Consider the following 13,981-nt stretch of genomic DNA (forward strand, 5'->3'; position numbering starts at 1 on the left):
TGGGTTGTTTTTTTTGGGGGGAGGGGGTACAGATTTAATATCAGGAGCAATGGGGAGGTCTTGTTCCATTTTTTTAATGGTAGGGATATTGTTTTGTCACACTGAGATATTATTAATTATATTTTGGAAGAGTTTTTTGAGTCAAGTCAAGTCAATTTTATTTCTATAGCGCCAAATCACAACAAAAGTTATCTCATGACACTTTACAGGTAGAGCAGGTCCAGTACCACACTCCTTCAATGAATCTACACCCAACAATTCTCCATCAGCAGCACATCCTGCAACAGCGGCGACGAAAACCTTCCTTTTAACAGGCAGGATCGTCGAGCAGATCCAGGCTCAATGGGGACGGCCTTCTGCTTTGACCAGCTGAGGGGAAAGAGAGCAGGAGAGCGGGGCAGAGACAAAGACAGATAATGGAGGAAGACAGATATGCAGAAGGAAAGAGAGGGACAGAGATAAAGAGAGAGAGAGAAAGGGAAGAGACTGATGGACAGACGGGGACGTGAACAGGTGGAGCTACGGGTGGTAGCTTGAGCTTCTTCAAGTCTGCAGCCTCCTCCAGCAGCACCCGGGATCTGGGATGAGGGGAGCCCAAAGGCTCCGGAGAAGAAGACGAGTTAGTAATACATATGAGTATGATTTATGTATGACAAATATAGGAGGACAGAGAGGAGGAGAGAGAAGCCCAGTGCACCATGGGAGATCCCCCAGCAGCCTAAGCCCATAGCAGCATATCTAAGGGCCAGCCTAAGCAGCCCTAACTAAAAGCCTGATCAAAAAGGAAGGTCTTTAGTCTGCTCTTAAAGGTCGAGAGGGTGTCTGCATCCCGGACCGAAACTGGGAGACGGTTCCACAGGAGCGGAGCCTGATAGTTGAAGGCTCTGGCTCCCAGTCTACTTTTAGAAACTCTAGGAACCACAAGTAACCCTGCATCCGGGGACTATGAGCTCTGTCAGGTATGAAGGAGAGGGATATTAATTATATCTGCAATTTCGAGGGGAAGGTGTAAATCAGTGGCTCTAAGGTTAATATTTGATCAAAGAGCTAATTTGAGTTGCAGGTATTCCAGAAACTGAATATCTGCATCAAGAAAATTAGGGTTGGTTAAAAAGGGGGTAAAATTGTGCAAAGGTGGAATTTCCACCAGGCTGTCAGAGCCGAAGCGATTGTTACTGCTATAAAACATAGGTGACATCTGAAGGAGTGGCTGAGAAATGGAGCGTCTGAAATCCGGATGTCCTCGTGTTTGTTCATTGGCTGACCAGGTGTATTCTGAGTGATCTGGGTGTGTCCATTTGTATATATTCTGCAGTTGATTTACCAGAAAGTAATGATGAAAATGCAAAGAGTCTCAGCCTCCTTGTGAGGTTTTTTTTTTTTTTTTCAGAGTGGTCAGTTGTTCTTAGGAATTTTATATTATTAGTTACTTTTGTGATAATCGAATCTAAATACTTGAAGTGGGTGAGCGTCAGCTGGGTTTGAATCAATGAAAATATCTAATTTCCTTTAGGAAATACAGTCATTTTAACACTGCGGGAAAGCAAGCCACCACTTCAAAAGTCAGAGTAAAGCTTGCCCCAACTTTGTTGTATGGTGTGCGCATACGCCAGGCATTACGGTAAGAACAAAGCGAAACTAATTTCAATAAAAACTGATCTTCTGGTGAACATGTTTTCATATTCATTCAGTCAATCATGAATAAATGGAAAGCTGAATTTATGAATTAGTGAAAATGCTGATACCTGAATTAAAGATGAATGAATATTCAAAAAAATAATATGAACAGCGTAATTACTGTAAAGCTTTCTCATGTCACTCAGACATTACCAATCATCAAACAAAATCAAACATTTAGCCCGCACCTCTCAACCAGTGACTTAGAAGTAAAGAGGTTCTTGGATGAGAGGCCAAACGTCTGAAGAAGTCCAGTTGCCTACGACACAACACTAAAGAGACATTCAGATTTAGGATTTCAAAGCTGAAGCCCTTTATTTAAAACAGCTACATTCTATGATGATTCAGATTGATACTAAAAGGAAACGGATGGTGCAGTGGTCAGCTCTGTCGCCTCACAGCAAGGAGGTTCCTGGTTTGAGTCCCGGCTCCAGCACGGGATCTTTCTGTCTGGAGTCTCTCTGGTTCTCCCTGTTCCTGTGTGGGTTCTCTCTGGTACTCCAGCTTCCTCCCACAGTCCAAAGACATCAAGAGGGGATGAAGCTGATTGATACTCTAAACTGACCGTAGGTGTGACTGTGAGTGTGAATGGTTGTCTGTCTGTATGTGTTGGCTCTGAGCTGGACTGGTGACCTGTCCAGGGGGAACCCTAACCTCACGGCCGAAGGCTGCTGGGATAGACTCCAGCATCCTTTACAGGATAAGCGGAAGAAAATGGATGGATGGATGGATAAAAAGGAAACTGTCTGTCTTCACAGACCTGTTTCACTTCAGAATAATATCACACCACCCGGGGGTCCCACCCAGGAAATTTCAGTCCAATCTGATGTACAGTTTAAAAATTAAAGCCCTATATTTACGCAGATATAAAAAAAAAAACATGTCTTGGGAAACTGATAGTTTCCTTTTAATGTCCCTCTGAAAATGTTAAGTTTACATAAATTGAAAAAATGGCAGGAAGAAAAAAAGAGAGTAAATACAAGAAAGAATCATATTTTGTCAGCTGAGCGTCATTTGATTGAACTTATTTCTGAAATTCAGTGGCACAATACTAACAAATGCTCACGCCACATTGGGATGGTTCTGCAAAATATTTGTAATATTTTCATCACTACAAATCTTCAGAACATCTCGGTGAATTGCTTGCCCCAAAAATCATCTAAGCACAGATTAGGCTAAATTTTACACCTCCTACTGTCAGCTCACAGGTTTGGCCATTAAATGATAAGAAAAATACATCACAAATAATTTGGACAATTTAGATTAAAAAAAAACAACCTCTTGAAAGTGTCCATGACCCCGTACTTGTAGAGGGTTGTTAACGCGGTTGCAGCAGTTGTACCAAATCCTATTGTATTTATTGTTTACATATCGTCGAAATTCTCTCAATGCTGTTTGTGGCAAATGTTCAAACAGAGAAATGTAAAGCTTCATCTGTACAATTCCCTTACGCATGCTGCTTATCTCTGGATGTGAATGTATGGATGTTACAGTACAACACGCCAGAAACAAAGGGGGATTATATGTTTAGGCAAGATGCAGATGCCCCCTTTTCAACTCAGCTGACATGTATGTGAATATTTGCAGGTACACATACTGATATGGACATCTTCACTCCATTCTGTTGAGGGATTACTGAGTTTTCTATTAAGTAGCAACTCGAAAATAAGGATTAGTTGTCTTCATCAAATAAATATCTAAACTTTAAGCTAAGTTAAAAAAAAAAAGATTAAAAAAAAAACCTTAAAGGTATCACAGCTTATCTTGGAGTTTGGGAAACCATGCAGCTTTTTATTAACATTAATTCAATGTAAGCAGTCAGAGTGAGGAAGAACAGGATGAGTGAAACGTCTCATAGAAAATAAAATTAGAAATGATTCTATTAAATAAGCAGCAGGTTATCAATTACAATTTTTGCAAAAACCAAAGTCTTGCCTATTACAATTATCCAATTTGAAGGAGGAAACAAAAAAATCTCATTACAAGTAAAATCAGAGAGAATCACTAAGCACGAAGCAGTAAAATGAAGGGGCTGAGGACGGTCTAAAAAAAGAGTAAATTTGACTTTAAAAAAGTCTGAAGTACATTTTCCTCGACTCATATTTTCCAGAGAAAAGGGGGTGTTGTATGCTCGCAGTTGAATATTCTGCCACTGCCATAAGAACTTTCTATTTACAATTACACAGATCATATTTAAAAGAGTTTCTGTAAGTATAAGGAGATATTCTTTCACTTGAAGTTGACAAAAATACACTTGATTGGAACTTTTTTTTCAGTACAATGACCCCTTTGTTTTTGAAATGATAGGACCTTTTGTTGTAACGCCCCCTGCAGGTTAGATACCGAAATGTCTGATGTGTCATTATCGTACAGCAGATGGCAGTAGTGATATGTAGTGTAAGTATAAAAAAAAAAAAAAAAAAAAGCAATAGCAATGATGTCTTTTATTAACCTCTCAGTGTACTTACTCTTGTCAGCCGGGTATTTTGTCCTGCACTTTATTGGTGTCTTATCCTTTATAATAAACTCTTTCTAGAAATAAGAAGAATCAAAAAGTCTGGAAACATAATTTCTGAACACTGTCAAATAATATCATTATATGGGTTAAATAAAGGTTGTGCAGAAGCTTGATAGATAAGATCAAAATGTTAATTGGGGGTGTTTTACATCTCAGCTGGGTGTGTGTGTGTGTGTGTTGGGGGGCTGTTGTAATGAATACGTCTTAATTGTGGCAGGCTATTTGACATTTGAAAAGTCCAATGATCCCTCTCATTCTTGACATACATTTGCATTTCCATCTTTAAGGTCAAATGGGTATGAATAATACATTAACAAGGTTCTTAAGCTCACAGTCAGCCATACCTGCCTCCACAAAGGCACCAGCTGAGTCTGGCTCAGCTCGGTGAATGCTACACAAACGATCAATTAATATCACTTTGGGAAACCACATGTGACGCACACCCAGCATCCTGTTACTAAGAAGAATATAAGGTCATGAGTCAATGGACGATAGAGGCTTTTCAGATTCAGCTTATATATTTTGTGTTCTTCATCGTCGGCCATTTTTATTGTGTGAATTTAGACCCGATGATGGAAATGTATTCGTGGGCACTTTAGTTTAAAGCCTAAAGTCGTTACAGGACTTCTGAAATATCCTCAATCAGACGGTTCTAGGTGCAACATTACGTGTGCGATTTATCAAAGGGTTAACCTGGAATACATTCGAGATCAAAGGAAGGCCCAAAAAAGAACCTTGGCAAGAGATTGGAAGAATTTAATGAGCAAAATTAACATGTATTAAATCTGACCTCGTGCTTACATGGCAGATGTTGAGCGGCACAGCAACCAGATACATTTTTAGTGGTAAACAGTGGCGTGTTCCTTCCACAGCGCAGAGGACGCACCTTTTTGCTGCATTTCAAAAACATATGTGGTTTAAAATGGAGCAAAATGCCTTGCGTATACAACAATTTAATTGTAATATGAGTAGGTAATGCGGTATTCAGTACAATTTAAAACAAAAAAAAAGGAAATATATTTATTAATCAGCTCCAACATGGAACAAGCAGCATATTTTCATGGGACTGTTTTATAATAAGGGGCATCGGATGCATGGCCTTGAGGAGACTGATTTGTTGCGGTTTTTGACAACTCATTACCTGTAATTTCACTGACGGGTGGGTGAGGTGGCCCGGGGTAGGCCGCCAGGACACCAGAGACCAGGGTTGGTGTCTGGAGTCACGTGAGACACAATGGCAAACAAGCAAAGACTAATTATGGCGAATGGTTGATTAAAGCGGCGCAGAGGAGAGTCGGTTACCTCTTACCTGATGAGGAGAGAGGTCACTTAATCACGACAGCAAATACGTGATAAATTATATATCTTAAATTATTTAGCTAATGTGAAGATCATTATTGTGACATCAACCTACCTAAAATAATTCAGACCTCTCTGTTGACCCGGTGTCTGAAATTAAAAAATACAGTATTAACAGCCCAATCAGCTGAAAGATTATTCAGGAGTTGCATTTGACAGCATTGTAGATTTAAATCTCCGTTAACTCTTCAAGTCAGGGGCGGGGGGGAGGGGGGCAATAAGTGGGCTCGCCCAGGTCATCTCCCTCCCCCACCCACACCCCCCCGCTCTGACATAATTGGTCCATCCCTGGCATTACCTCTTATCTCCAACGCCACCAAAAACTGTAACCTACCTTGTGTATTTTTCACTAATTGAAATGCCTAATGAGGTCCCCGGGGCTCCATCCCATTACCTCAGAGTTAATTAAAGCCTAAGCTGTGTGCCAAACGGTGAATAAAGATGCAGTAAAAGTGCAAGAGGAACCCAAGCAGGGTTCGGTGTGCTGGGACGGGGATGACCTGCTTTTTTGTCATTGATATGGGACGCTGTATTTTGAGAAGGAGCAGATGTCTATTATTCTTTTATTTGTATTTATTCTGGGCTCGAAATTTCGTTACCCTGGTGTGGTTAGCCTCATTCTGCTTGATTAAACATTAAACGCTGTGCCACCGTCAGCAGGATTTTAGAACACGAGCCTAAAATGACAGGTGTGTATAGAGGGCTATTCAGTTTCAATGTGGGTGTAATAGAATTAGACTGCTCATGAAAGCTACACTGAACACTTGAAAGGCACTGATCAACTTGTTCACTTTCATGAGAATCTGAATCCAGACCATTTTCTTCTCAAAATTAGACAACATGAGCAAAATGTGCGTTAACAGACAGAAGGAGACATTTCCTTTAAGAAACAATTTAAAATGTTTATTTAACATGTCAAAGAAGGGGCACACACTCGTGAATTGAAAAAAACGGGGCTGCAAATTATTGGCCAGTACTAGGACTTAAAACATAATACTAACATTAATCAGGTTTTGGCTACAAAGAAAATGTGTTTTTGTTCCTTTTTGTTTTTATAAAGAAACTGTATGTACATTGGTTCTTTTATACAAGAGGTTCATAGGATAAATGCATCAAAACAAAACCAGTTCTGCAGTAAACTTTACAAAAAATACACTTTGTTTCATTGAGAGATGTAGAAAAGGAGGCAGTCAAATATTGACCAATAATATTTCTTCCTTTTCAGTATTTAGAAAAAAAGTTGTTCTAATACCTATTTTAAAGAAAAGCAATATACAGCACATTAAATGGTAGAAAATTGCCTTTACAGATTCATTCAGTTGGTTTGGTAACCAAGGAGAGGGGCTGCGACTGGAACAGGGCGTGATGGGAGTGGAGGGCTGCCTGGTGGAAAGGGGAAGGGGGGGAGAGCATGGAGGGATGCAGGGAGGTGAAGGGGATCGGCCGGGTCAGGATGGGTGTGGTCGACTGGCTACCTGAAGTACCAATAGGGATGGAGATAGTAGGCTGGGAGGTGGAGGAGGAAGAAGAGGAGGAGGAGGAGGAGGAGGATCCCGAAGCCTTTCCAGGTACAGAGAAGTGGTGGTGCATGCGTCCCTCTGGTTTGGTGGTGAGCGAGAGTGGCTGGGCCTGCTCGGAGTGGGTGGCTGCCGGAGCAGCTGGGGAGGCCAGAGCTGCAGAGGGGGTGGCTGGCGAATCCAGCATGCTCCCGTGGGACGACGCCGGGCTGTCGCACATCTTCTCCGAGGGCAGGTACTGCACGCACTGCTTCTTGCTTCTTATGGAGAAGTCTGGGGAAGGAAGAGCGGAGAAGCTGAATTATAGATCTCTCTTGCTGGCGTCAAATCTGGTACAAGTCCCTGATTGCTGCCAATGACGGAAGTCAATGAGTGATTATTAAAACGGCGGATGTGACAGCAGTGAATCTTTTGAAACACGACATGTTTGTTGAAATTTTCAACAACTTGAGTGAAACGGGATGTGAAACATTCAAATGGTATGTACGTGTGATGATGAAAAGCACATGATACACTGCACATTCAAACGTGGAGAGCCCTTGCACTGTTGTTCACTCCACAACAGCTGACATACCTGCCACTATTAGCATTGAACCTCGTAAGCTGCTTGTCAAGGTATAGATGGAGGAGAGAAGTTAGTACAAAAGCATTAGTGAAGGACAGACTGCATGCCCCAAAAGAACGTGTTTTAGTAAGTGACCCAGGTTACACTTGAGTTTGCACCAATGTGACAAAATGAAGGTCCGTTTTTTGTTAGTTTTTTTCCTTTCTTACCCAACTTTGTTAGGAGAAATTACAAATAAGAGCAGGAACAACAGTCCCTCACCTTCTGGTTTGGAGTCAGGTTTATTCTCTCTCTTCCTCTTTTTTCGTTTTCCCTGAAAGGATTAAAAATGCAGTTAAAAAAAAATGCCCACCTCAATAATGCCATAAGTGGAGATGCACCGATTGCACTTTCTTAGCTGATTCAGACTTTTTTTTTCTGTTTAATTTTTTTAGTGGAATCTGCCAATGCTGATTTTCGCCAATCCCGATTTTCTGTCTGAGACCTTTACTTGACAGAACATAAAAAACATAAATATCAACTTTTCTTCAATGGAAAACTTTATTTTCCTAATTACAGAAAAGATTACTCGTACAGCTTTTCCCTAATATCCCAAGGTTACTGGAGCTTTTTTTTTTAACTTTAACAACTTTAGAAAAATTAAATGCTGGCCTTCTTGAAAGAGAAACAACAACAACAAAAATTCTCCTGAAAATGAGTTGCTGTATATTCAGCTGTGCCTGACATATCTTTTACTAATGGGTCAAAAGCAGTTGAATGCGGCAGCCAATGAAGGAGGAGAGGCTGCAGGCTGGTTCTCGGCTCCCAACTCTGCCTACAAGCCCTGACCCCCTTCCTTTGCCAGCTTCCTAAAACTGGAGTTTGAAGTCTTAGATGAGGTTTGCTGTTCTGAAAGATTTTGTTGCAGCTCAACCGCAGTTCATTTTGGCCTTACATGTTATACCAATAGCAAGCTTTATATATCCTAATTGCTTACAATCAAGAACTTCTAATTACTCATGACTTGTAATTATCTCATAATCAATGTGTTTCCGTCATGTGTGCGTAGAATACGTGTTTTTAGTGTTTCCTGATCTGGTCTGTTTTTTTGCACTGGGGGGCCTGCACAAGGTGTTTTACTTTGAAAATTCATATATTATGCAATTAGTGTGGACATTTCCTGTCGGGTTCAATCTGACAAGCTGTCCATCAAAAATAGAGTCGCCACCATGAAGCGTGCCCTGACCAGTTAGCAAGCAGAAAAAAGTGACACTGACCATCCGGTTACAGGTCAGGCAGGGCACGCTGAAAAACCGGCTGATTCCGGTCCCTGGCTGGGCAATCGATGCATCCCAAGTAAAAATAAAATGGCGTGATGATAAAAGAGTGGATCCGACTCACATAGTTGTCTCGTGCTGACCATCCAGGGTAGAGCTGGGAGTGGAGTTGCCTCTCTTTTCTAGCCAGCTCGTAGTATTTGGCTTGTTCCTCTCTTGACAGGGAATGCCACTGCGGACAAAGACAGAACAGATATCAAAGGATTGGTAAACATCCCACTACACACACATCGTAATAAACACACTTGTACACACACACACACACACACGCATCTGCCTGTGCTACTTACCCGTCTTCCAAGGATCTGGTTGATGGCAGCGCTCTCTTTCAGAGTGCACTCTGCCACTACTTTGGCTCTCATCTCCTTCATATACAGCATGAAAGCATTCAGAGGCTTTTTGATATGAGGCTTCTTGTCTTCTTCTTTCTTGGGGGGGATGGGTGATTTCCTGCTAACCCAGAACAGGAGACATACTGTTAATAAGCAGTGTTTTTTTATGATTATTATCATCATCATTTTATTGTTTTAATCACAAAAATTCCAATTTCTCTTACGCATGCATGGAGGGGCTGGTGTTGTCACTGTTGGGCTCCTGCTTGATGGCTGGCGAGACGATGGCGGGATGAGGGATGCCGGTCTGGTGGAGGCTGTGCGGTGGCGGAGTCACCATGTGAGGTGAGAAACGGCTGGACACCAAGCTGGGGGGTAAACGTAGGCAACATTTTTAACGTTTTGGTTTAACAAGCAACCTCTGTGACATGACGTGACACTCAATGTTCTTGCCTCCTAACTGCCCTGAAAATCACCGTGCTGACTGTCTAGACTAAACTCATACACACTTTTGAGTTACACGCTTGCTTTTTGTTCAAATAGAGTTTTTCAAAAGACCCTTTATTCAGCCATGGCGAGAGAAAAGCGAAGTGTGTTGTTACCATGGTGACAGCATGGCCGTGACACCTGAAACCACTTTCCTTACCACGTTCCAGACCATAGAGTGTTCTGACAGCCGTCCACAAAGAACACCTTTGCAAAGAATCTCTTTCAATTTTTGAATTGTTCACACAATGGAGCATTGTGATGGAAACAGGGGAAAAATTAGGCTCCATATCCCAACGATCGCACACTTGTTAATACGTGATTGGAAAAAATTCCTCCATTTTAAGTCCTTTAAAATGTTACACGGATGGTCATGAGAGACTATGCACAATGTAGCCTTGTTTTCACTTGAGATGAGTCCAGAGTCAGCAGCTTTACTGTAAACTACACACACACCGAGGGAGTGTGAGCGTACACTATACACCAAGGTCATATCAGCTGGTAATAAACAGATCTGGTTAAAACATTAATAGATTTTTCTTTGAGGAATTCATCAATATTTTCATAACTTCCTGTTTTCTCTTGAATGAGATAAAAACCGCTCGTGAGCTGATAGACAAAAGAAAACCAACCTTGAGGATTGCTACACATTAAAGATGATATACAAAACAATGTAAAAACTATTCCACAGTTATTTTGATATTTCGTCCACCTTGAGTTCCGCTTCCTTAATAGCACGCATTCTATTCACAGTGCATCATTCTTACATGATGCACGGCGGGTGTGCGGTCGGGTTAAGAGCCGCTGGAGTTTGGCAGCTCCTCGGTAAGTTTTATATTGTGACAGGAGTTTCAACACAAGTCTGACTTTTAATTAAAGCGATGGAGGATTCTGTGGCATAAAACCACACATCCCGCAGACCCAGCAGAAGGTGGACGTGCTGTTGTAACCGCACCATTTGTCCGACATCCCAGATCACTTTTGATAGAGTAAATTAACACGAAGCAGAAAAAAATATCATCACTTGCTTTTTATGATCCTTCTGACTGAGTTTTCCTGTCAGAGTTTGTGAACCTATTGCCCTTATATGGTTCATTTAGGCGCTTCCTTATGTTAATTGCGCATTGCCTGACAGGTTTTAATTAAATATGATTAATTGAATACACATATAAGAACGAGATTTGACTGCCAGCACACATTCTGTAAATCCGGCATAACATTTTCTGCTATTTCCTTTTAACTGCACACAGTGTAAGAACAAACGCATGCATGAGGGTCCTTCTTCCTGTACGATCTGTGCAAATTCCACCGCATTACTGCCATGGTAATCAGTCAATACCAACTTTCCCGTTTAATCCTGCAATCCATCAAAATATATGCCGCATCCGAATCTTATTTGCTTAATAGACTTGTCATAATCACACATTTATCTTACTCTCTATCAAATTAATAATTAATTGCATGTTATGAGCCTGACAGCAGACATCTCACTTTAAAGGAAGTCACTTCCATCCAAAACCAATTTTAGGGATTCAACCGTGTGTACTGGCACAGTATTTTGCATGTATCACCACTTATGTGTTCAACATTGTCATAAACAAGTTGAATTTCTGGTTTTCAAAGGTATGTTTTGATTGTTGAGGCCATCACAGACTGCGGCCACACTTCCTATTGATCTCGGAGTGCCTTTTGAATATCTAATTTCACACTAATATCATAAGGCTCGCTACAAATCTTTCCAATTTTGACAGCGAGTCAGAGAGTTTAGTCTGATAAGATGTCTAGGTTCAAATGAACTTTGATTCATCCAAATCGATTCTGAGTCCTTTCATCTCTGCGGTGTGTGTGCGCGCCTGTGTGAGTGTGTTGTGGCTCACAACATCAGCCCGACCAGAGAATTTCAGCTCTGGGAGAAAAGACAGGAGAGGAAGGGTGAATGCCAATAATGCTTTGGCTCTATTTAAGAAGCTGAACTTGTCTTTGACAGACTCAGACCTCACATCCCTTTGTAGTCCTGACAACACTGGCTGTCCGTGATCCGGTGATCTTTCGTCAGAAGTGGAAAAATGTTACTCAACTTTGCTTTCAAATTCATATGACTTAGAGAAATAGCAAGAAAAAAATAAGGCATTTGTACGCTACTTCCTGAAACATTTTCATATTGTGAACAATGAACTTTAACTGCACACCTGCCATTTATTTTTACCCCTTGTGCAAAAAAAAACACCAGCGATAAAAGCAGGAGAAATGTGATTAGAGGATGACATGGTAGCAGGAGTTCTTAAATTTCTCCCTTTGGGGAGGTGGGGGTGTTGCTGAACTTGATCCGCTCACCTGGACATAGATGCATTCATGGCTAGTGCTGGATAGGGATGACGGAATCCCCCCGGAGGGATGGAGTACATGGGCTGGCCCTGCCTGAGAGACAGAGGGAGACAGAGTGAGGGAAATCTCCAGTGCGAGGTGGATCAAACACAGCTGACAGCTAACCCACCAGCACTAATCCCCTACTCATCAACTCAAATCCCCTGCTTGTGGAACAGCACCGTTGCAATTGATTACAAGAGTCGTAGTAAAAACCGTGAATGTCCATATTTCCATTTCAGCAAATGGAACTGTTTTAATTAACGATTGCTGTGACTAAGGAGCATAAAACCCACAACACAGCACTAAAAAAAAGAATTAAAAAAACATTGTGCTTTTCATGCTAGTCTTTTGAATAAATCTTTGTTTAACTTTATCTTAGCACAACTAGGTGTCTGACTCCAAGCCAGGAGTTGACCAAGCCTTCAAGGACAAAACTTGGCTTCAAAAATATGAGTGAGCACATTTTGGGCATCTGAAAATGATCTTTACTGACACAAACATTGTGAAATCTGGATTTATAGCTCCAATAAAACATTGGAAAGTTGGCTAACTTACTGTGGCATCAGCAAGCCCAGAGGGTGTGCGATGGAACCAACAGCTCCAGGCGACAGCGGGTAGTACGGAGAGAGCTCTGATGGGTGAAGGGTCCGAGGAATTCCTGCAGGTTAAACAGGAAACACGCTTTTAAAATGCAGCCACTTAAACACCAACATGTTCTCTCTCTCTCTCTTTTTTTTTTTAGCTGCTACTTGCAAAATGGGACACGATTTGATGTAAAAGACATACATTCGAAAATTAAAGTGATTTTCATACTGTACATTCCTACTCTGTCCTGGCCCTTTCTTTTGCTTCTCCACTCCTGTGTTTCCTTGTTGATTTCTTCAAGCAGCATACATAAATATTGTTTATTCAGGATATTTATCTATGCAATTATTCATTCAAAAAAAATGATGGGTCTTCAACATATTGCATACATTTAAGAAGATCGAGTTAAATAGAACTCAGGAGCTGTTATGGTTGTGGTGCATATAGAGACAGTTTGCACCACATTTAGTCGTGAATATCACACCATGTGGTTAAGTTTGCCTTCAAGGATTTCGCCCAGAGAGCTTGGTTACGTTTAGCCACCAAAATTCCTCAGTTGGTTGAGGAAAAGATTGTGGTTTGGGTTAAAATAATCAACACAGATTTTGATTTCCAGCATAAAAGCCTGAATGCAAACTTGTCCCTCTAAAACAAGGCTATGCTAGCTGCTCTTAGCTTAGCTCCAACAAGCTAGCTGATGAGAATTCAGAGTATCTACATTTAATCCAGTTTAGAAAATTGATTTCTTTAATGATAGCATTAAAAATTAAGTTTAAAAATGAAAGATTAAGTTACTGATCCTTAAATACAGATATGCATTTTTCCTACCAAATTGATAAAAGCAGTGTCCCATTTTGACAATTACAGGATGTCCCAGCTAGCAAAACCGAACTACATTAATGCTGACGTTTTTCAAAAGTGCATAGATTCATAGTAATTTTGAAGTACATCATATTTGAAAATACACAGGAAAAAACAGTTCATATTCGTAGTAATTTAAATATGCTTGGCACTTTTTTAACAACAAAACACTGCTTTTCATTCAAATTATAATTGTAACTCCTGGATCAAGTGTCTCTACACATGAGGACCTTCCATATTACTTTATATTCATGTGAATTTCTTTTTCCTTATTAGTTGGCTTTTCAATCATGTATAATCAATGATTCGGGGTTATTTCTTAATTACCTTTTACTCACCGCAAAGCAGAACTATCTCTATTTGCGGACATTATCTCCTATTTGCTGCAGAGACGCATA

General features: G+C 40.8%; 1 protein-coding gene across 2 annotated transcripts in view; it reads right to left on the bottom strand.

The window, feature by feature from the left end:
* Positions 1 to 6,471: 6,471 nt before the first annotated feature.
* tcf7l1b (transcription factor 7 like 1b) overlaps positions 6,472 to 13,981 on the bottom strand; it is a 34,948-nt gene continuing 27,438 nt past the window's right edge. The window contains exons 6-12 of one of the 2 annotated variants that reach the window (XM_086207198.1): positions 12,693 to 12,795; positions 12,105 to 12,188; positions 9,509 to 9,652; positions 9,243 to 9,405; positions 9,017 to 9,124; positions 7,898 to 7,949; positions 6,472 to 7,344 (exon numbers count right to left, since the gene is read on the bottom strand). In XM_086207198.1, coding sequence (XP_086063324.1) covers positions 6,866 to 7,344; positions 7,898 to 7,949; positions 9,017 to 9,124; positions 9,243 to 9,405; positions 9,509 to 9,652; positions 12,105 to 12,188; positions 12,693 to 12,795 — 1,133 coding nt within the window. In that variant the 3' untranslated portion in view covers positions 6,472 to 6,865. The remainder of the gene's footprint in view (positions 7,345 to 7,897; positions 7,950 to 9,016; positions 9,125 to 9,242; positions 9,406 to 9,508; positions 9,653 to 12,104; positions 12,189 to 12,692; positions 12,796 to 13,981) is intronic. The other variant, XM_086207199.1, reaches the window with a different exon arrangement.

The sequence above is a fragment of the Aulostomus chinensis genome, chromosome 6 (genome assembly GCF_037954235.1).
Source record: "Aulostomus chinensis isolate RoL2024-O1b breed Wild chromosome 6, RoL_Achi_v1.0, whole genome shotgun sequence".
NCBI lineage: Eukaryota > Metazoa > Chordata > Actinopteri > Syngnathiformes > Aulostomidae > Aulostomus > Aulostomus chinensis.